Source organism: Heptranchias perlo, chromosome 16, assembly GCF_035084215.1.
Source record: "Heptranchias perlo isolate sHepPer1 chromosome 16, sHepPer1.hap1, whole genome shotgun sequence".
NCBI classification, from domain to species: Eukaryota; Metazoa; Chordata; class Chondrichthyes; order Hexanchiformes; family Hexanchidae; genus Heptranchias; species Heptranchias perlo.
The window spans coordinates 10,841,857-10,861,714 of NC_090340.1; the positions used below are offsets into that span (position 1 = coordinate 10,841,857).

Here is a 19,858-nt window from a genome sequence, read left to right on the forward strand (position 1 = left end):
GGTACTCTGTTGGTTGCGTCCCGTGTTAGTCTCCTGAGGAGGTCTATGCGATTTTTTGCTGTGGCCCGTCGGAACTGTCGATCGATGAGTCGAGCGTCATATCCCGTTCTTACTAGGGCGTCTTTCAGCGTCTGTAGGTGTCCATCGCGTTCCTCCTCGTCTGAGCAGACCCTGTGTATTCGCAGGGCCTGTCCATAGGGGATGGCCTCTTTGACGTGGTTAGGGTGGAAGCTGGAAAAGTGGAGCATCGTGAGGTTGTCCGTGGGCTTGCGGTAGAGTGAGGTGCTGAGGTGCCCGTCTTTGATGGAGATTCGTGTGTCCAAGAAAGAAACTGATTCTGAGGAGTAGTCCATGGTGAGCTTGATGGTGGGATGGAACTTGTTGATGTTATCGTGTAGTCTCTTTAGTGATTCCTTGCCGTGGGTCTACACGATAACATCAACAAGTTCCATCCCACCATCAAGCTCACCATGGACTACTCCTCAGAATCAGTTTCTTTCTTGGACACACGAATCTCCATCAAAGACGGGCACCTCAGCACCTCACTCTACCGCAAGCCCACGGACAACCTCACGATGCTCCACTTTTCCAGCTTCCACCCTAACCACGTCAAAGAGGCCATCCCCTATGGACAGGCCCTGCGAATACACAGGGTCTGCTCAGACGAGGAGGAACGCGATGGACACCTACAGACGCTGAAAGACGCCCTAGTAAGAACGGGATATGACGCTCGACTCATCGATCGACAGTTCCGACGGGCCACAGCAAAAAATCGCATGGACCTCCTCAGGAGACTAACACGGGACGCAACCAACAGAGTACCCTTTGTCGTCCAGTACTTCCCCGGAGCGGAGAAACTACGCCATGTTCTCCGCAGCCTTCAACGTGTCATCAATGAGGACAAACACCTCGCTATGGCCATCCCCACACCTCCACTACTTGCCTTTAAACAGCCACCCAACCTCAAACAGACCATCGTTCGCAGCAAATTACCTAGCTTTCAAGAGAACAGCGTCCACGACACCACACAACCCTGCCACGGTAACCTCTGCAAGACATGCCAGATCATCGACACAGATACCACCATCACACGAGAGGACACCACCCACCACGTGCATGGTTCATACTCCTGTGACTCGGCCAACGTTGTCTACCTCATACGTTGCAGGAAAGGATGCCCCAGAGCATGGTACATTGGCGAGACCATGCAGACGCTGCGACAACGGATGAACGGACACCGCGCAACAATCGCCAAACAGGAGGGTTCCCTCCCAGTCGGGGAACACTTCAGCAGTCATGGACATTCATCCACCGACCTTCGGGTCAGCGTACTCCAAGGCGGCCTTCGAGACACACGACAACGCAAAATCGTCGAGCAGAAATTGATAGCCAAGTTCCGCACCCATGAGGACGGCCTCAACCGGGATCTTGGGTTCATGTCACGCTACACGTTACCCCACCAGCGAACAAATGTTATCTGTTTTTAATATAATGGGTCATTTGCTGGCTTTCTCTGCCTTCCAGATGTTTCTGCCTCTCTCTGTTTTTTTTCCTGTTTGTTTTTTTGTTGAATGTGTATTCGGGGGTTCTGCAGGTGACACCTCTCTGTCTGAACACGGTGATTGCCTTGGCAACGGGCAGTTGCAGGGGCATTCTGTAAACACCATGTATTGTTCTATATGTATAAATGCGTAGGCTTCGAGGAGCTCCTGAACATTTACCTGAGGAAGGAGGAAGCCTCCGAAAGCTTGTGAATTTAAAATAAAATTGCTGGACTATAACTTGGTGTTGTAAAATTGTTTACAATAATATGATTAGGTAGAGTTTACACGATTTTATGAAAGGGAAATCGTGTTTGACAAATCTATTAAGAGTTTTTTGAGGGTGTAACTGGGAGGGTCGATAAGTGGGAACCAGTGGATGTAGTATATTTGGATTTTCAAAAGGCATTCGATCAGATGCCACACAAGAGGTTGTTACACAAGATTAGGGCTCATGCGATTGGGGGTAATATAATAGCATGGAGTGAGGATTGGTTAATGGACAGAAAACAGAAGGAATAAACGGGTCATTTTCAGGTTGTCAGGCTGTAACTAGTGGGGTGCCGCAAGGATCGGTGCTTGGGCCTCAGCTATTTACAATCTATATTAATGACTTAGATGAGGGGACCGAGTGTAATGTATCCAAGTTTGCTGACGATACAAATCTAGGTGGGAAAGTAAGCTTTGGGGAGGACACAAAGAGGCTGCAAAGGGTTATCGACCGGTTAAGTGAGTGGGCGAGAAGGTGGGCGATGGAGTATAATGTGAAAAAAGTGAAATTATCAATTTTGGTAGGAAGAATAGAAAAGCAGAATATTTATTAAAAGGTGAGAGTCTAAGAAATGTTGGTATTCAGAGGGATTTGGGTGTCCTTGTACACGAATCACAGAAAGTTAACATGCAGGTGCAACAAGCAACTAGGAAGGCAAATAGTATGTTAGCCTTTATTGCAAGGGGGTTGGAGTATAAGGGGGTGATTTTAAACCCCAAGAACGGGTGGGTTGGGGGGGTGGGAGTTGAAAATAGTTGTTTATTTGGATCGCAACCGCAAAATTTTCAGACTTTGCATTCCCAGTGGGAAGCCTGTACGTTTCCACGCTGACATTAAACCCAGAAATAAAACCAGGTTGCCGTCACGACCCGAAAAACAACTATTTTCAACTCCCACCCGCCCCCAACCCACCCATTCTTGGGGTTTAAAATCACTCCCTCAGAGTAAGGAGGTCTTGCTACAATTAAATAGGGCTCTGGTGAGACCACACCTGGAGTACTGTGTACACTTTTGGTCTCCTTACCTAAGGAAGGATACACTTGCCTTAGAGGCGGTGCAACAAAGGTTCACCAGATTGATTCCTGGGATGAGAGGGTTGTCCTATGAGGAAAAATTGAGTAGAATGGACCTATATTCTCTGGATTTTAGAAGAATGAGAGGTGATCTCATTGAAACGTAGAAAATTCTTAGAGGGCTTGACAAGTTTGATGCTGAGAGGCTGTTTCCCCTGGCTGGAGAGTCTAGAGCTAGGGGTCATAGTCTCAAGAAAAGGGTCGGCCATTTGGGACTGAGATGAGGAAACATTTCTTCATACAGAGGGTGTTGAATCTTTGGAATTCTCTACCCCAGAGGGCTGTGGATGCTCAATCGTTGAGTATATTCAAGACTGAGATCGATAGATTTTTGGACACTAAGGGAATCAAGGGATATGGGGATCGGGTAGGAAAGTGGAGTTGAGGTCGAAGATCAGCCATGATCTTATTGAATGGTGGAGCAGACTCGAGGGGCCGTATGGCCTACTCCTGCTCCTATTTCTTATGTCATTACTTGTGAGTTTATCTTGTGTATCCCTTAGTGGCCCTATCCCTATCCTGATTTTTCTTTTGTTGTTTATGTGTCTATAGAATACTTTACTATTTCTTTTTAAATTCCTTGATAATTTAATTTTGTAGTTTCTCTTTGCTTTCCTAATGTTTTTTTGACTTCTTTCCAAACCTCTTCATATTCCCTTTTGTCATCCTCTCCTTTATTGTCTATGTATTTAGAGTATGTCTTTTTCTTTAGTTTCAATTTTACCCTTATCTCTTTATTCATCAATGGTGTTTCGTTATTGACTAGTTTGTTCTTGCTTTTTAGAGGAATATATTTCTCCTGTTCTCTATTGATCAGCATTTTAAATAGAAACATAGAAACACAGAAAATAGGAGCAGGAGTAGGCCATTTGGCCCTTTGAGCCTGCTCCGCCATTCAATATGATCATGGCTGATCCTCTATCTCAATACCATATTCCCGCGCTCTCCCCATACCCCTTAATGCCTTTTGTGTCTAGAAATCTATCTAGCTCCTTCTTAAATATATTCAGTGACTTGGCCTCCACAGCCTTCTGTGGTAGAGAATTCCACAGGTTCACCATCCTCTGAGTGAAGAAATTTCTCCTTATCTCAGTCCTAAATGTCCTACCCCATATCCTGAGACTATGACCCCTCATTCTGGATCCACCAGCCAGGGCAATTATCCTGCCTACATCCAGTCTGTCTAGCCCTGTCAGATATTACCCAATGCTGTTCTATCTCTTTGTCTGTCAATTTTTTTTCCCCAGTGTACCTTCCCTAGTTCCATTCTCATTCCCTCAAAATTTGTCCAATCTATTACTTAGGTCTTTGTCTTTCTCAATCTTTATCATAAACCTTATATTATGATCGCTATTGCCTAGATATTCCCCGATGCTTACACTTCTTATCTGCTCTGGATCATTTCCCATTACTAGATCCAGCAGTGATACCTCTAGTGTTGGGCTTCAGACATACTGGGTAAGAAAGGAGTCCTGAACACACTTTCCTTACCTCTTCTTACCAATTTATTTGGGGTAGTTCAAGTCTACCATGATTATTATTCTATGCCTCTTACTCATTTCATAGATTTGTCTACATATTTCTTCCTCCACTTCCCTTCCACTATTAGGTGATCTGTGGAATACCCCTATTAGTGTGATCGATCCCTTCTTATCCTTTGTCTCAATTCATATGGATTCTGTTCCTATCTTATTACTTATGTCCCTTTTTACTATTGCCATTACGTTGTCTCTAATTAGTACAGCTACCCTGCCCCCTTCTTCCTTCCCCATCCTTTCTAAATATGTTATATCCTGCAATATTTAACTGCCAGTCTCGTTAGAATCATAGAAATTTACGGCACAGAAGGAGGCCATTTGGCCCATCATGTCTGTGCTGGCCGAAAAAGAGCTATCCAGCCTAATCCCACTTTCCGGCTCTTGGTCCGTAGCCTTGTAGGTTACGGCACTTCAAGTGCACACCCAGGTACCCTTTAAATGAGTTGAGGGTTTCTGCCTCTACCACTCCTTCAGGCAGTGAGTTCCAGACCCCCACCACCCTCTGGGTGAAAAGATTTCTCCTCAACTCCCCTCTAATCCTTCTACCAATCACTTTAAATCTATGCCCCCTGGTTATTGACCTCTCTGCTAAGGGAAATAGATCCTTCTTATCCACTCTATCCAGGTCCCTCATAATTTTATACACCTCAATTAAATCTCTCCTCAGCCTCCTCTGTTCCAAAGAAAACATCCCCAGCCTATCCATTCTTTCCTTATAGCTAAAATTCTCCAGTCTTGACAACATCCTCGTAAATCTCCTCTGTACCCTCTCCAGTGCAATCACATCTTCCCTGTAATGTGGTGACCAGAACTGTACGCCGTTCTCTAGCTGTGGCCGAGCTGTTCTTTTTGTAGCTATGTTTTAGTTTACTACATCTACGAGCATACGAACAATGACAGTCAGGAAAAGAACCTCTGGTCCATCGAGCCTGTCCCACAAAATCGTGATACCTTGTGGATCACAGTGTATACACTCCCCACCCCACACCATGTGGTCTCCTGGGAGAGGCAATAAAAAGATTAAAAACTCAGGCCAATTTCATTGAATCATAGAAAGGTTTCAGCACAGAAGGAAGCCATTCGGCCCATCGACCCCATGCCGGCTCTTTGGAAGAGCAATTCAACTAGTCCCATTTCCCCGCTCTTTCCCCGTAGACCTGCAAATTTTTTCCCTTCATGTATTTATCCAATTACTCTTTGAAAGCCGTAACTGAATCTGCTTCCACCACCTTTTAGGCAGCGCATTCCAGATCATAACTGCTCGCTGCGTTAAAAAGTTTTTCCTCATGTTGCCTTTGGTTCTTTTGCCAATCACCTTAAATCTGTGTCCTCTGGTTCTCGACTCTTCCGCCAATGGGAACAGTTTTTCTTTATTTACTCTATCTAGACCCCTCATGATTTTGATCAAATCTCCTCTTAACCTTCTCTGCTCTAAGGAGAGCAACCCCAGCTTCTCCAGTCTATCCACGTAACTGAAGTCCCTCATCCCTGGAACCATTCTAGTAAATCTTTTCTGCACCCTAAGGCCTTCACATCTTTCCTAAAGTGTGGTGCCCAGAACTGGGACACAATACTCCAGTTGTGGCCGAACCAGTGTTTTAAAAAGGTTCATCTTAACTTCCTTGCTTTTGTACTCCATGCCTCTATTTATAAAGCCCAGGATCCCGTATGCTTTTTTACCCGTTTTCTCAACCTGCCCTGCCACCTTCAGCGATTTGTATACATATTTGGAGGAAATAAATCTGGGAAATTCCTCTCTGACCCCTTTGGTGATCGAAACTAGTCGAGGAGATCACACTGGGCCTGATAATTCTGGGCATTATATTACCTCCCTTTTGTACGAGGTGATCTCCATCCCAACCAGAAACAGGTCCCGCTCTCGTTTGAAGGAATTCAGCGAATCGGCGTCCACCGCGTGAGCCGGCAGCCTGTTCCTGAGGTCCACTATTCTCTAGGTTTGGTGTACGTGCTTGACTGAGGAGCCAATGGTGCGAAGCTACCATCTGTGGGATTATGACTGAACGCCTCTAAGTCAGAATCCCCCCGAAATGGACATCTAACCTCGATCTGGCCTTGTACAACTTAAAATTGTGGCCCTTGGTCCTTCCTAACATATTTAATTGGAACAAACTGTCAACTGGATCACAACCTATTGCTTTCATCGTCTTACAAACCTCAATCAGATCACCCCTAAGTCTACGTTCCTCTAAAGTATGGAGTCCCAGCTCTTTTAGCCTATCTTGCTTTAAGCTGGGAATTAATCTTGTGGCCCTCCCTCTGCACCTTTTCCAAAGCCTCAACATCATCCACCATGTAAGGAGACCAAAACTGGACACAGTGTTCCAACTGAAGCCTGACCAAGGTCTTGTACAAGGACAAAATAGTCTGCTTTGTCATATAGTCAATTGTCCTATAAATGCACCCCAACACCCTATTTGCTCTAGTTATTGCTTCACGGCATTGCTCATGAACCTTTAAAGACCTGTGCACTCGAACGCCCAGATCTCTTTCTTTCTCCTCCTGCTTTAATGCTTTTCCCTGAAGAGTGTTTGTATGTTGAGCATTTGTCCTGCCCACATGCAAAACACTGCACTTCTCCAAATTAAACATCATTTGCCAGTCATAAGCCCAATCTCCCAACACATCAAGATCCACCTGAAGCAGTCGAGCATCGTCTACAGTCCTGACACTCACACAGATCTTGGTATTATCTGCAAATCTGCAGATTGTACCCCTAACACCACACCTAGATCATTAATAAAATAGTAAATAACGACGGTCCTAACACTGATCCCTGCGGGACACCACTGGTGACCGGACTCCAAACAGATCCAAATCCATCCATAACTACTTTCTGGCAAGTCGTTCCAGCCAATTCTCAATCCAGCTCAATATATTACCGCTAAGACTGAAGGCTTCGATCTCGTAGAGAAGCCTTTTGTGTGGTACCTTGTCGATAGCTTTTTGGAAGCCTAAGTAGACAATGTCTACTGGGCTTCCCTCATCTACCATCTTGGTGACTTCTTCAAAAAATATCAAATTTGTTAGACATGACCTTTTTTTGAAGCCACGTTGAGTGTTCCCAGTATGCCCCCCTCAATCCAAGTAATCATATATTACATCCCTAATCATTCCCTCAAGCATCTCTCCTATTACTGATGTCAAACTAATGGGCCTATAGTTACCCGGGTCAATCTGTCTCCTTTTTTTTAAAGACGGGGACGACATTAGTCTCCTTCCAGTCTGCAGGAACCGTCCCAGAGTGCAGTGAGCTATTAAAAATATAGGCAAGGGGCTCGCACAGCACGTGTCCCATCTCCCTGAGGACCCTCGGTGGATATCATCCAGCCTGACTGCTCGATCTATTTTCAGGTTCTTAATTCTATCTAAAATAATATGTTCATTTATGTTAATATTACTAGTTTTATTATTAACATCATTAAATTGTAACAGTCAAGCATTGTCTTCAAGAGTGTCTGGCTCCTCACTACTTTTGTTTCGGATGCTGTGCACATTGTTGTACGGGCAATTCTATTTGTTTTTATTAATTGTTCCACTCACTTTTTAACAGTCATTTTATGTTTATGTTCTATAACTGTATTTGTTCTCTGACCATTTATTCCTTACCTTGGTCTGACCTTTACTCTCATCTCCTATTTCTTTTATCTTCAGGTTTATATTATCTTCACTAAATCCACCCCCCCCCGCTCCCCCCACCCCGTCTTACTGGTTTAAAGTCTTATCCACAGCCCCATTTATCCTTTCCACTACGACTCTAGTCCCATTCCGGTTCAGGTGGAGCCCGTCCCAGTGGTACAGCTCCTTCCTGTCCCAGTACTGGTGCCAGTGTCCCATGAAATGGAGCCCCTCCTTCCCATACCTCTCTTTCAGACACACATTCCCCTTCCTGATCTGTGTACGCCTATGCCTTTTCTTCCCTGTGTCATTGGTCCCAACATGGACCACAACCACTGGGTCATCCCCCTCCCTTTCCAAGTTCCTCTCCAATTGCTCCAAGATGTCCTTTACCCTTGCACCATGTAGGCAACACGTCCTCGCGACTGCAGAGGACGCTATCTATCACTCTCATTATCTGATTCCCTATGACTACAACCTTTCTATCCTGTTCCTCCTCCCCTTGGACTGCGTCCTGCTGCACGGTGTCTGGTTAGCATTCTGGTCATCCTTCCTGCAGCCTTCATCCCTATCCTCACAGGTAGCAAGTACATTGCACCTGTTGGATAGGACCAGTGTCTGCGGGACCTCCTTCTCTATCTCCTGTTACTGCTGACTGACAGTCACACACTCTCCTTCCTGCACCTGTGCTTTCCTCTGAAGTGTGACTATACTCTGGAGAAAACTATCCAGAAATTCCTTCCCCTCCCTTATGTGTCGGAGTGTCTCTAACTCACTGACTCTGAGCCGGAGTGACTCAAGGCAGAGACGTTTCCTGCAGATATGGAAATCCAGGACAGACACGCTGTCCACAAATTCCCGACTGCAGTCCCGACACACTGCCTGTGCTGTCATTTCTATCCATTGTTTATTTATTTATTGTTAGCAAAAATTTATTTCTAGAGCTAATAGAATTACTTGAGGTCTAATAGTAATCAGTTGATGAATTATTTTGATTTCAAATTAATTAGTAATTAATTACTGATTATTTATTCATGTATAGCAGATACTTAAATTTAATGCAAATTTTATCCCTTTAATGTTGGTTTCCTCTCCTTAGTTTATTTTGACCCTTAGACCAATGTAGATAAATTAGTCTATTTGTTTACCAAAAGGATATTGTCCTTTTAATACTTACGATCAATGATAAATTTAACACTTAGCTCTAATTCCTCGGACTCTGCCGCTCTTCACTCTGTGCTGACTGTTATGTCACATTTTGAGTTTTTCCCTCTCTTGCCTCTCTCTGCTGCCGTTCCTTTTAAATCTATGGTGCTGGGGATTCCTGCACTTTTACAAATGAAATTTTGCCTTGATTCCTTTTTCGTTTTTTTTTACTGAGGATGAGATTTCCTCTTAGCCCTCTATTTTCTCCAGGAGACGTGCTTCTCTTGCCAGGATACACGCCCTCCAGCACCTCTCATCAGGGTCATTCAGCTGCGTTGGCAGGCTATTCAACCACAGGGGAACATCATAGCCAAATACAAACCTCATCTTGCATGATATCTACAAATGAGAACTGGAGCGGGAGACCTGGTTGATTTCCTCCTCCCTAATCCCAGACACTGATACCCATTGGAGCCCCCCCTACTCTCCCTAATACCAGACACTGATACTCATTGGAGCCCCCCTACTCTCCCTAATCCCAGACACTGACACCCATTGGAGCCCCCCTACTCTCCCTAATCCCAGACACTGATACTCATTGGAGCCCCCCTACTCCCAGACACTGATACTCATTGGAGCCCCCCTACTCTCCCTAATCCCAGACACTGACGCTCATTGGAGCCCCCCTACTCTCCCTAATCCCAGACACTGATACTCATTGGAGCCCCCCTACTCTCCCTAATCCCAGACACTGATACCCATTGGAACCCCCTACTCTCCCTAATCCCAGAGACTGATACCCATTGGAGCCCCCCTACTCTCCCTAATCCCAGAGACTGATACCCATTGGAGCCCCCCCTACTCTCCCTAATCCCAGACACTGATACCCATTGGAACCCCCCCTACTCTCCCTAATCCCAGACACTGATACTCATTGGAGCCCCCCCTACTCTCCCTAATCCCAGAGACTGATACCCATTGGAGCCCCCCTACTCTCCCTAATCCCAGACACTGATACTCATTGGAGCCCCCCTACTCTCCCTAATCCCAGACACTGATACCCATTGGAGCCCCCCCCAACTCTCCCTAATCCCAGACACTGATACCCATTGGAGCCCCCCTACTCTCCCTAATCCCAGACACTGATACCCATTGGAGCCCCCCCTACTCTCCCTAATCCCACACACTGATACCCATTGGAACCCCCCTACTCTCCCTAATCCCAGACACTGACACCCATTGGAGCCCCCCCTACTCTCCCTAATCCCAGACACTGATACCCATTGGAGCCCCCCCTACTCTCCCTAATCCCAGACACTGATACCCATTGGAGCCCCCCTACTCTCCCTAATCCCAGTCACTGATACCCATTGGAGCCCCCCTACTCTCCCTAATCCCAGACACTGATACCCATTGGAGCCCCCCCTACTCTCCCTAATCCCAGACACTGACACCCATTGGAGCCCCCCCTACTCTCCCTAATCCCAGACACTGACACTCATTGGAGGCCCCCTACTCTCCCTAATCCCAGACACTGATACCCATTGGAGCCCCCCCTACTCTCCCTAATCCCAGACACTGATACCCATTGGAACCCCCCTACTCTCCCTAATCCCAGACACTGACACCCATTGGAGCCCCCCCTACTCTCCCTAATCCCAGACACTGATACCCATTGGAGCCCCCCCTACTCTCCCTGATCCCAGACACTGACGCTCATTGGAGCCCCCCTACTCTCCCTAATCCCAGACACTGATACCCATTGGAGCCCCCCCTACTCTCCCTAATCCCAGACACTGATACCCATTGGAGCCCCCCTACTCTCCCTAATCCCAGACACTGATACCCATTGGAGCCCCCCTACTCTCCCTAATCCCAGACACTGATACCCATTGGAGCCCCCCTACTCTCCCTAATCCCAGACACTGACACCCATTGGAGCCCCCCTACTCTCCCTAATCCCAGACACTGACACCCATTGGAGCCCCCCTACTCTCCCTAATCCCAGACACTGACACCCATTGGAGCCCCCCTACTCTCCCTAATCCCAGAGACTGACACTTAGTGAAGCCCCCCTACTCCAGCCCAATCTGAGATCAGCTAACTCAACTTACTGGCCTGTATGACTGAGTACCACAGCGGGCAGCCTTTGCCCATCAAACCCCTGACCAAAAGATTTAATTGAATCGTCTGCTCCAAATAATGAGACACTCACTTGGTGAAATGTCGGAGCTTGGCTTCGATGCTGCGATGCCTCATGCACATCCGAGTCAGGGCTGAGCCGATATCCCGCGTGGCTCCTGGGAAAAGAGAGAAGGATTTGAATCAGCAGGTGTACTTCCCAGCACTGGCCAGCAGAGGGTAATAGCAGACAACGTCAGCACAGAATCAACACCGTCCCACGGAAGGAAAATAAATCAGTCAGAAACTGCCCAGAAGTGATTTAATTACCCTGACTCTCAGCTCAATACCTGTCCACTTGATGGTTCAATTGAGTGGACAGTCTCACAGTTCATATACAATGCACACTTAAAAGGAGCAGCATTGCTGACCTAAACCTTTGGTCATCCAGCCCACCTCTCAATTAGTGGAGGCAGCGAGCAGCTCGACCGCTCAGACCAGATTCTCCCAGCTTCAACTCCTGGTCTGTACTGAGTTAGCTGATCTTAGCTGTGATACCAGTTGGGTATCGCAATTGGCCTCAATTGACCATGGCCTCGGAGGGGAGAATCAGGCTCCTGACGATTTATCCGGTGACCTCTGCTGGGAAGTGGATGTTTGGTGAGTAGGGAAGAACGACAAAAGAACTTGCATTTATATAGCGCCTTTCACAACCTCAGTACGTCCCAAAGCTCTTTACATCCAATGAAGTACTTTTGAAGTGTAGTCACTGTTGTAATGTAGGGAAATGCGACAGCCAATTTTGCGCACAGCAAGATCCCACAAACGGCAATGGAATAAATGGCCGGATAATCTGTTTTAGGTGTTGGTTGAGGAATAAATATTGGCCAGGACACCAGGCAGAACACCCCTGCTCTTCTTTGAATAGTGCCGTGGGATCTTTTACGTCCACCTGAAGGGGCAGATGGAGCCTTGGTTTAACATCTCATCTGAAAGGTGGCACCTCAGACAGTGCAGCACTCCCTCAGTAGTGCACTGGAGTGTCAGCCTGGATTATGTGCCCAAGTCTCTGGAGTGGGACTCGAACCCACGAACTTCTAACTTAGAGGCGAGAGTGCTACCCACTGAGCTACGTTGACATCAGTAGCCCTTGGGTGCGATTTGAACGTAGGGGTGACCTGTGCACTGGTTAATACCTCTATCAAACGGCGAGCAAAAGAATGTCGTAGAAACAGGCTGTTTGAATATCCTGCACAGTTACGACTAGGTTTATATTCTATGTTAACTTTTAAATAATTGCTTAAGGGAAGTGAAGTCTATGGTTATTAATTATATATGTATATGTGTGTAGGAAATTGTATGATTCACTATTCATTATATAATCCTGGCGCTCGCAGGGAAAAGGTTTTTAATATGCCATTCTATAGAAATTTCTACAAAGTTGATATAAATTGTGACTTGTAATCTGAACCTATACCTCCATCTGTACACAGCTGTATCCACACCTCCATCTGTACACAGCTGTATCCACACCTCCATCTGTACACAGCTGTATCCACACCTCTATCTGTATACAGTTGTATCCCAGCATGCACCAAGCACATGAAACCAATGACAGGTCAGCGTGGAGGGGGTAAAGTTGAGGTACGACTATGACAATTTGACTGTGACACCAATCGTCTTCTGCCAGTCACCACCCAGCACCTCTCAAACCACTGGCTCCGATCCTCAATTATATCTTGTGCCCCTCGGAGCAGAAATCCGGGGCTTGTGAAGGAAGAGCAGATTGTTTATAATAAAGTGGTTTGCAGGGATTACAATGAATAATTTCCTTTTCCCTTGAAATCTGAGTAAGTCCTTTATGAGCTGCTGCAAGCTTTTCAAAACAATAAAAAACGTATGTTCGGTGATGTGAAAGGAATATGCTAATTTGGGAAAAGAGGTTCCTCCCACTCCTAAAATGGTAAGCAGTCAGAGACTTGGCAGTGGTAGAGCCTTTGCCTGGAAATGCCTCCAATTCGCCAGGGAAGAGGTTGATGAAAAATTCCAGAATTTTCTTCACGTTATAAATAACCATCGCGATCCGAATTACTCCATAGGAAATCAGAAGCAGCTGTGGAGGGGAAGGAATGGGGTTAGGCCTTAGGCTGTTACTGTCTGATCCAAGTCATTCAAAGGCTTTGTATACCACAAACAGCCAGCTAAGCAGTGACATTCATGGGAAAATAGGCTTAAATATAACTGGAGACAAAACTACAGCAGTTCCTGCAGCACACGGGTGCCTGGAGTTCTTGTCTGCTTAGACGTCTATCACTGGGCCTCGAGGGCCACAAGTAAAGTTTAAATCCATGTCCCCATTAATCTGCGTATATCTCAAGCTGCTGATATGAACAGATGTTGGTCCTTGTATCTATATCTAACCCGTGCTGTACCTGCCCTGGGAGTGTTTGATGGGGCAGTGTAGAGGGAGCTTTACTCTGTATCTAACCCGTGCTGTATCTGCACTGGGAGTGTTTGATGGGACAGTGTAGAGGGAGCTTTACTCTGTATCTAACCCGTGCTGTATCTGCACTGGGAGTGTTTGATGGGACAGTGTAGAGGGAGCTTTACTCTGTATCTAACCTGTGCTGTACCTGCCCTGGGAGTGTTTGATGGGACAGTGTAGAGGGAGCTTTACTCTGTATCTAACCCGTGCTGTACCTGCCCTGGGAATGTTTGATGGGACAGTGTAGAGGGAGCGTTACTCTTTATCTAACCCGTGCTGTACCTGTCCTGGGAGTGTTTGATGGGACAGTGTAGAGGGAGCGTTACTCTTTATCTAACCCGTGCTGTACCTGTCCTGGGAGTGTTTGATGGGACAGTGTAGAGGGAGCTTTACTCTGTATCTAACCCGTGCTGTACCTGCCCTGGGAGTGTTTGATGGGACAGTGTATGGGGAGCTTTACTCTGTATCTAACCCGTGCTGTACCTGCCCTGGGAGTGTTTGATGGGACAGTGTAGAGGGAGCTTTACTCTGTATCTAACCCGTGCTGTATCTGCCCTGGGAGTGTTTGATGGGACAGTGTAGAGGGAGCTTTACTCTGTATCCAACCCGTGCTGTATCTGCCCTGGGAGTGTTTGATGGGACAGTGTATGGGGAGCTTTACTCTGTATCCAACCCGTGCTGTATCTGCCCTGGGAGTGTTTGATGGGACGGTGTAGAGGGAGCTTTACTCTGTATCTAACCCGTGCTGTACCTGCCCTGGGAGTGTTTGATGGGACAATGAAGAGGGAGCTTTACTCTGTATCTAACCCATGCTGTACCTGATCTGGGAGTGTTTGATGGGACAGTGTAGAGGGAGCTTTACTCTGTATCTAACCCGTGCTGTACCTGCCCTGGGAGTGTTTGATGGGACAGTGTATGGGGAGCTTTACTCTGTATCTAACCCGTGCTGTACCTGCCCTGGGAGTGTTTGATGGGACAGTGTAGAGGGAGCTTTACTCTGTATCTAACCCGTGCTGTACCTGCCCTGGGAGTGTTTGATGGGACAGTGTAGAGGGAGCTTTACTCTGTATCTAACCCGTGCTGTACCTGCCCTGGGAGTGTTTGATGGGACAGTGTATGGGGAGCTTTACTCTGTGTCTAACCCGTGCTGTACCTGCCCTGGGAGTGTTTGATGGGACAGTGTAGAGGGAGCTTTACTCTGTGTCTAACCCGTGCTGCACCTGCCCTGGGAGTGTTTGATGGGACAGTGTAGAGGGAGCTTTACTCTGTATCTAACCCGTGCTGTACCTGCCCTGGGAGTGTTTGATGGGACAGTGTAGAGGGAGCTTTACTCTGTATCTAACCCGTGCTGTACCTGCCCTGGGAATGTTTGATGTAATGGAAAGTGTTCCATTTCCCAGCACTGACATCGCTCACCTTGATGAGGAGAAAAACTGATCAAAAGGACGTGCCCAAGTATCTCATGTTTTATTGTAACGGTGTCGGATTACGTGACAGTGGGGTGAAAATGATCCTCTCTGATCAAAGTTAGCACAGGACCCTTGTGAACTTTAAATCCTGAGATTCAGTGCCAGTCCTTGTCTGGCATCCAGTTCCCGCCCGAAGGCAGATCTGATCAGTCTGCAGTGGGTACCCGAGAGCTGACAGACTGAATTGGGCCAGTTGCTATCACCCTCACCTCTGAATCCGAAGGTTGTGGGTTCAAGTCCCGCTCCAGGGACTTGAGCACATAATCCAGGCTCACACTTCAGTACAGTACTGAGGGAGCGCTGCACTGTCAGAGGTGCCGTCTTTCAGATGAGACGTTAAACCGAGGCCCCGCCTGCCCTCTCAGGTGAATGAAAAGATCCCATATCACTATTTTGAAGAAGAGCAGGGGAGTTCTCCCTGATGTCCTGGCCAATATTTACCCCTCAACCAACACCACTAACAGATTATCTGGTCATGATCACACTGCAACCACAGAGCACCTAAGATGATTAGACCATAAAAGCTCAAGTTATACCACAAAATAAGTTCTTTCTTTAAAGAATTTCAGACTTTGTCCTAGAATACGAACAACTGGCAAATGTCTTCTTTATAGGGACTTTTATAGCACACTGACTGTAATATCCAGATTACATTTCATGCAAACATTACACTTTCTCGTCCTACATAAGTGTGTCTGTAGTACAGTGTCACCCGAAGAACTGTTAAATGAAAACAATATTTGGCAAGTACAAAACAAAGTGTTCAGTTGCTCTTACATTATCGATAGTCGGAAATAGAAGCAGGAAATGCAAAAAAAAAGTGCAGAGATATACTGTATAAAAAAATTGGACAAAAATGGTGCAGTGATTATTTAATATACAGATAATTATTTTTATAGTTGCTGCGTGCAAATTGGCTGTCGCATTGCCTATATTCCTACACTGACTACACTGTACTAAAATGTACTTAATTAGCGAGAAAGCACCTTTGGTCGTCCTGAGGTTGTGAAAGGTGCTATATAAATGCAAGTATTTCTTTACAAGTCGGAGCTGCATTTGAGCCTGCTGCGTTATCTATTGGCGCTTTGTGTTGTTTTAATTTCTTCCAGCGTTTAAAGCATTCCCTCCGTACCCAAGAGAAGTTTCAAAAAATGTGCGAGAAAGTGTTTTTAATTTATTAATTTTAAAGTCCCCTCCCCCGCCGCCTAACAAGCAGCGACGTGGCTGATGTGAAATGCTGAGAGACAGAGCAAGTGAATTATAAGGTCTCTCTCACTCACACGTCAAGGATCAATTACTCTTATTTATGACCTCCTGTGTTCTTACTTCCTTGTGCCTCACAGCTCACATGTGAAAACACAGATCTCCACTGGCATCGTTTTCACACAATCCAGCTTGGCCCCCAGAAATCACCAACACCCAGTTGTCCAGTTAATCCAAACAACTTGCATTTATATAGCGCCTTTAACGTAGTAAAACGTCCCAAGGCGCTTCACAGGAGCGATTATCAAACAAAATTTCACACCAAACCACGTAAGGAGGTATTAGGTCAGGTGACCAAAAACTTGGTCAAAGAGGTAGGTTTTAAGGAGCGTCTTAAAGGAGGAGAGAGAGGCGGAGAGGTTTCAGGAGGGAATTCCAGAGTTTAGGCCCTAGGCAGCTGAAAGCACGGCCGCCAACAGCGGAGCGATTAAAATCGGGGATGTGCAAAAAACAGCTACTGCTTCAGAATATTAGACCCTGGAATTCCGTGGCGTTTCCCCAACCTCCTGTGGTAACTTCATTAAAATAGCAAGGGAAGGAATGTCAGGCACAAACGTTCAGTGACTGCCTGCAACTATTTCAAATCCGTGGAGGAAGCGAGATAGAGGGTGAGAGGAATAGAGACAGTGGGAGAGACGGAGAAGGGGAAGAGACTGAGGGAGAAAGAGAGACAGAGAGGACGGAGGGAGAGACAAAGAGAGAGATATTGAGAGAGAGGGGCAGATTGATGGACCAGTAGATGGATCGATAGCGAGACACGTGCTGGAGTAGAGCTCCGTGGGTATCTGTCCGAATTCTTCCTTCTACGGTGCAGTGGTGTTGAGGGCGTCCGGCTGGTGCCTGAGCTGAGATCAGCTAACTCAGTGCTGACTGAGTGTTGATCCCGGGTCCTGCCTGCTTTGTAGGGCTCAGTACCACGCCCAACAGCTAACAAGCACTGCGTTTGTTTTATCCTCGTGGCGTGCAAACAACTTTCCCAGAGCATCGCGCAGCAAATTCAGCTACAAGGGGAGTGAAACTTCCCTCTGTGCCGGGTCCAGCTGAGCATTCGGAGGGAGAGACCAATGACAGGAAAGGTATTTGTGGGGGGAGGGAAGAGGAGGGGAGGGGAGGGCCCTTTCAATCCAGTAGAAACCGCCCAACACACAAAGGAAGTTGGGCCACTTTCAAGTTTCAACAACATCTTAGGCCTTAGGCTCGGGCCGGTAAATATTTAAAGGGTCAGACAATAATCAAATGGGTCAGAGGGGAGTGACTTCACAGAGAGAATCAGATCCGGGGATTTACATAGGGCTGAATGGAGAGCAAACACGTTCCCCCTGCTGCTTCCTCCCACCACCCTAGTCATTGTTTTAAAAAGAATCAAAGTTCCCAGTGCAACACCACAAAACTCAAAATACTTTGTTGAAATTATCTAAATTCTGTTTGCTTTTCCTTTTTACGTCATTCCTCTGCTCTCCCCTCCCTCTTTCAGGATTCAAATACAGTCCCTTTGAGGCGAGCTCTGGCTCACATTCTCAAGGGCCTGTGAGTAGTTGGATTACGGCCTAGTTGTTGGAGGCCTGCTCAGGTGACCACTATCCACTCTCCCCTCTTGAGTCAGAAGGTCGTGGGTTGAAGCCCTGCTCCAGAGACTTGAGCACAAAATCTAGCCTGACATTTCAGTGCAGTACTGAGGGAGTGCTGCGCTGTCGGAGATGCCGTCTTTCAGATGAGACATTAAACCGAGGCCCCGTCTGCTCTCTGAGGTGGATGTAAAAGATCCCATGGCACCATATCGAAGAGCAGGGGAGTTCTCCCCGATGTCCTGGCCAATATTTATCCCTCAGCCAACACCACTAAAGCAAAATATCTGGTCATTTATCACAGCACTGTTTGTGGGATCTTGCTGAGGGCAAATTGGCTGTCACATTTCCTACATCACAACAGTGACTACACTTCAAAAGTACTTCACTGACTATGAAGTGCTTTGGGACATCCTGAGGATGTGAAAGGCACTATTTAAGTCTTCTTTCTTTCTTTTCAGTGACCCTCTGCTGGAAAGTGAACATGCATAGATATTAGGTGAAGATGGGATCAGATCTGTGATGCTGCAGTGGTCGAACTGCCCGTCAACACTCACTGCTCTAGCCTCACACACAAGTAATGTCTACCTAGGTGAGGCACCCAAGGGCCTCTTGGGAAGCCGTACCACAGAGTTAGTGAAGAGACTCGAGACCAACGCAGAATGAAAAAACAGAATAATCGAATAATTCTATAAATATATTCACTCCCACGAATCTCAGGACAGTGCAAACCTGAAAATGGTGGGCCAAACATAAAACAATCAAACTTCTTGGAACACCACAAAGCATTATAGCTTCCTACCTCCCTTACCCCCAGCTAGAAACAACAAGAAACAGCCGTTCCAAACCAGATTATAAATTCTCCTTCAGATTGGCTGCTGCCCCTTTAAGAAATCCAGGGCCCCCGTTTTTATATATTATTCAGCCTGCGGCTGCCTCGGTTTGAAGAATCCATTTTGCTTTAACGGTGAGTGAGCAGAGAGGCTGAGAGGGGGTTTAGTGCTGTCTGACAGCCAGCGTTAGTGTTGTTGAAACTAATGGGCCTGACAGGTGGCTCCTGGAGATGTGACCCCAGTGTCTTCTTGAAGCAACTTGGTTTTACAGTCCTCGGTGTCAGGTCACTGATTTATTATGGATTGACCGTGCTACCCAATCCAGGGATACAGAAAGGGCAGGCTCGCCCGCTACGATTTCACACAACACCCGTCAACATAGGAACATTAGAAACAGCAGTCGGCCATTCAGCCCCTCGAGCCTGCCCCACCATTCTATCAGATCATGGCTGATCTGTACTCCAGCTCCATTGACCTGCCTTTGCTCCCTATCCCTCGATACCCCTCACCCAACAAAAATCGATCAATCCCAGTCTCGAAAGCTCTGAGTGTCCCCCCAACATCCTCAGCCTACTGGGGCAGTGAGTTCCAGATTTCAACCAAGCTTTGCGTGAACAGGTGCTTCTCGATGTCACCCCTGAACGCCACAGCTTTAATTTTAAGATTACGTCCCCTTGTTCTGGATTCTCCCACCAGAGGAAGTAGTTTCTCTGTATCCCCACTCTATCAAATCCTTTAAATATTTTAAGCACGATCAGATCACCCCTCAATCATCTAAAATCAAGGAAATACAAGGCAAGCTAATTAGTCGAATTCCCACTCCCACCTCTGTGCCCTCGGCCTCTTACACTGTTCCAATGAAGCTCAATGTAAGCTCGAGGAACAGCACCTCATCGTTCGTTCAGGCACTTTACAAC

At 46.7% G+C, this 19,858-nt stretch overlaps 1 protein-coding gene across 7 annotated transcripts in view; it reads right to left on the reverse strand.

Annotated features, from left to right (window-relative positions):
* Positions 1–19,858, reverse strand: part of LOC137333486 (protein MTSS 2-like) — a 175,412-nt gene that overhangs the window by 46,960 nt on the left and 108,594 nt on the right. For all 7 annotated transcript variants that reach the window (XM_067997652.1, XM_067997649.1, XM_067997647.1 and 4 more), the window contains exon 4: positions 11,421–11,505. In XM_067997652.1, coding sequence (XP_067853753.1) covers positions 11,421–11,505 — 85 coding nt within the window. The remainder of the gene's footprint in view (positions 1–11,420; positions 11,506–19,858) is intronic.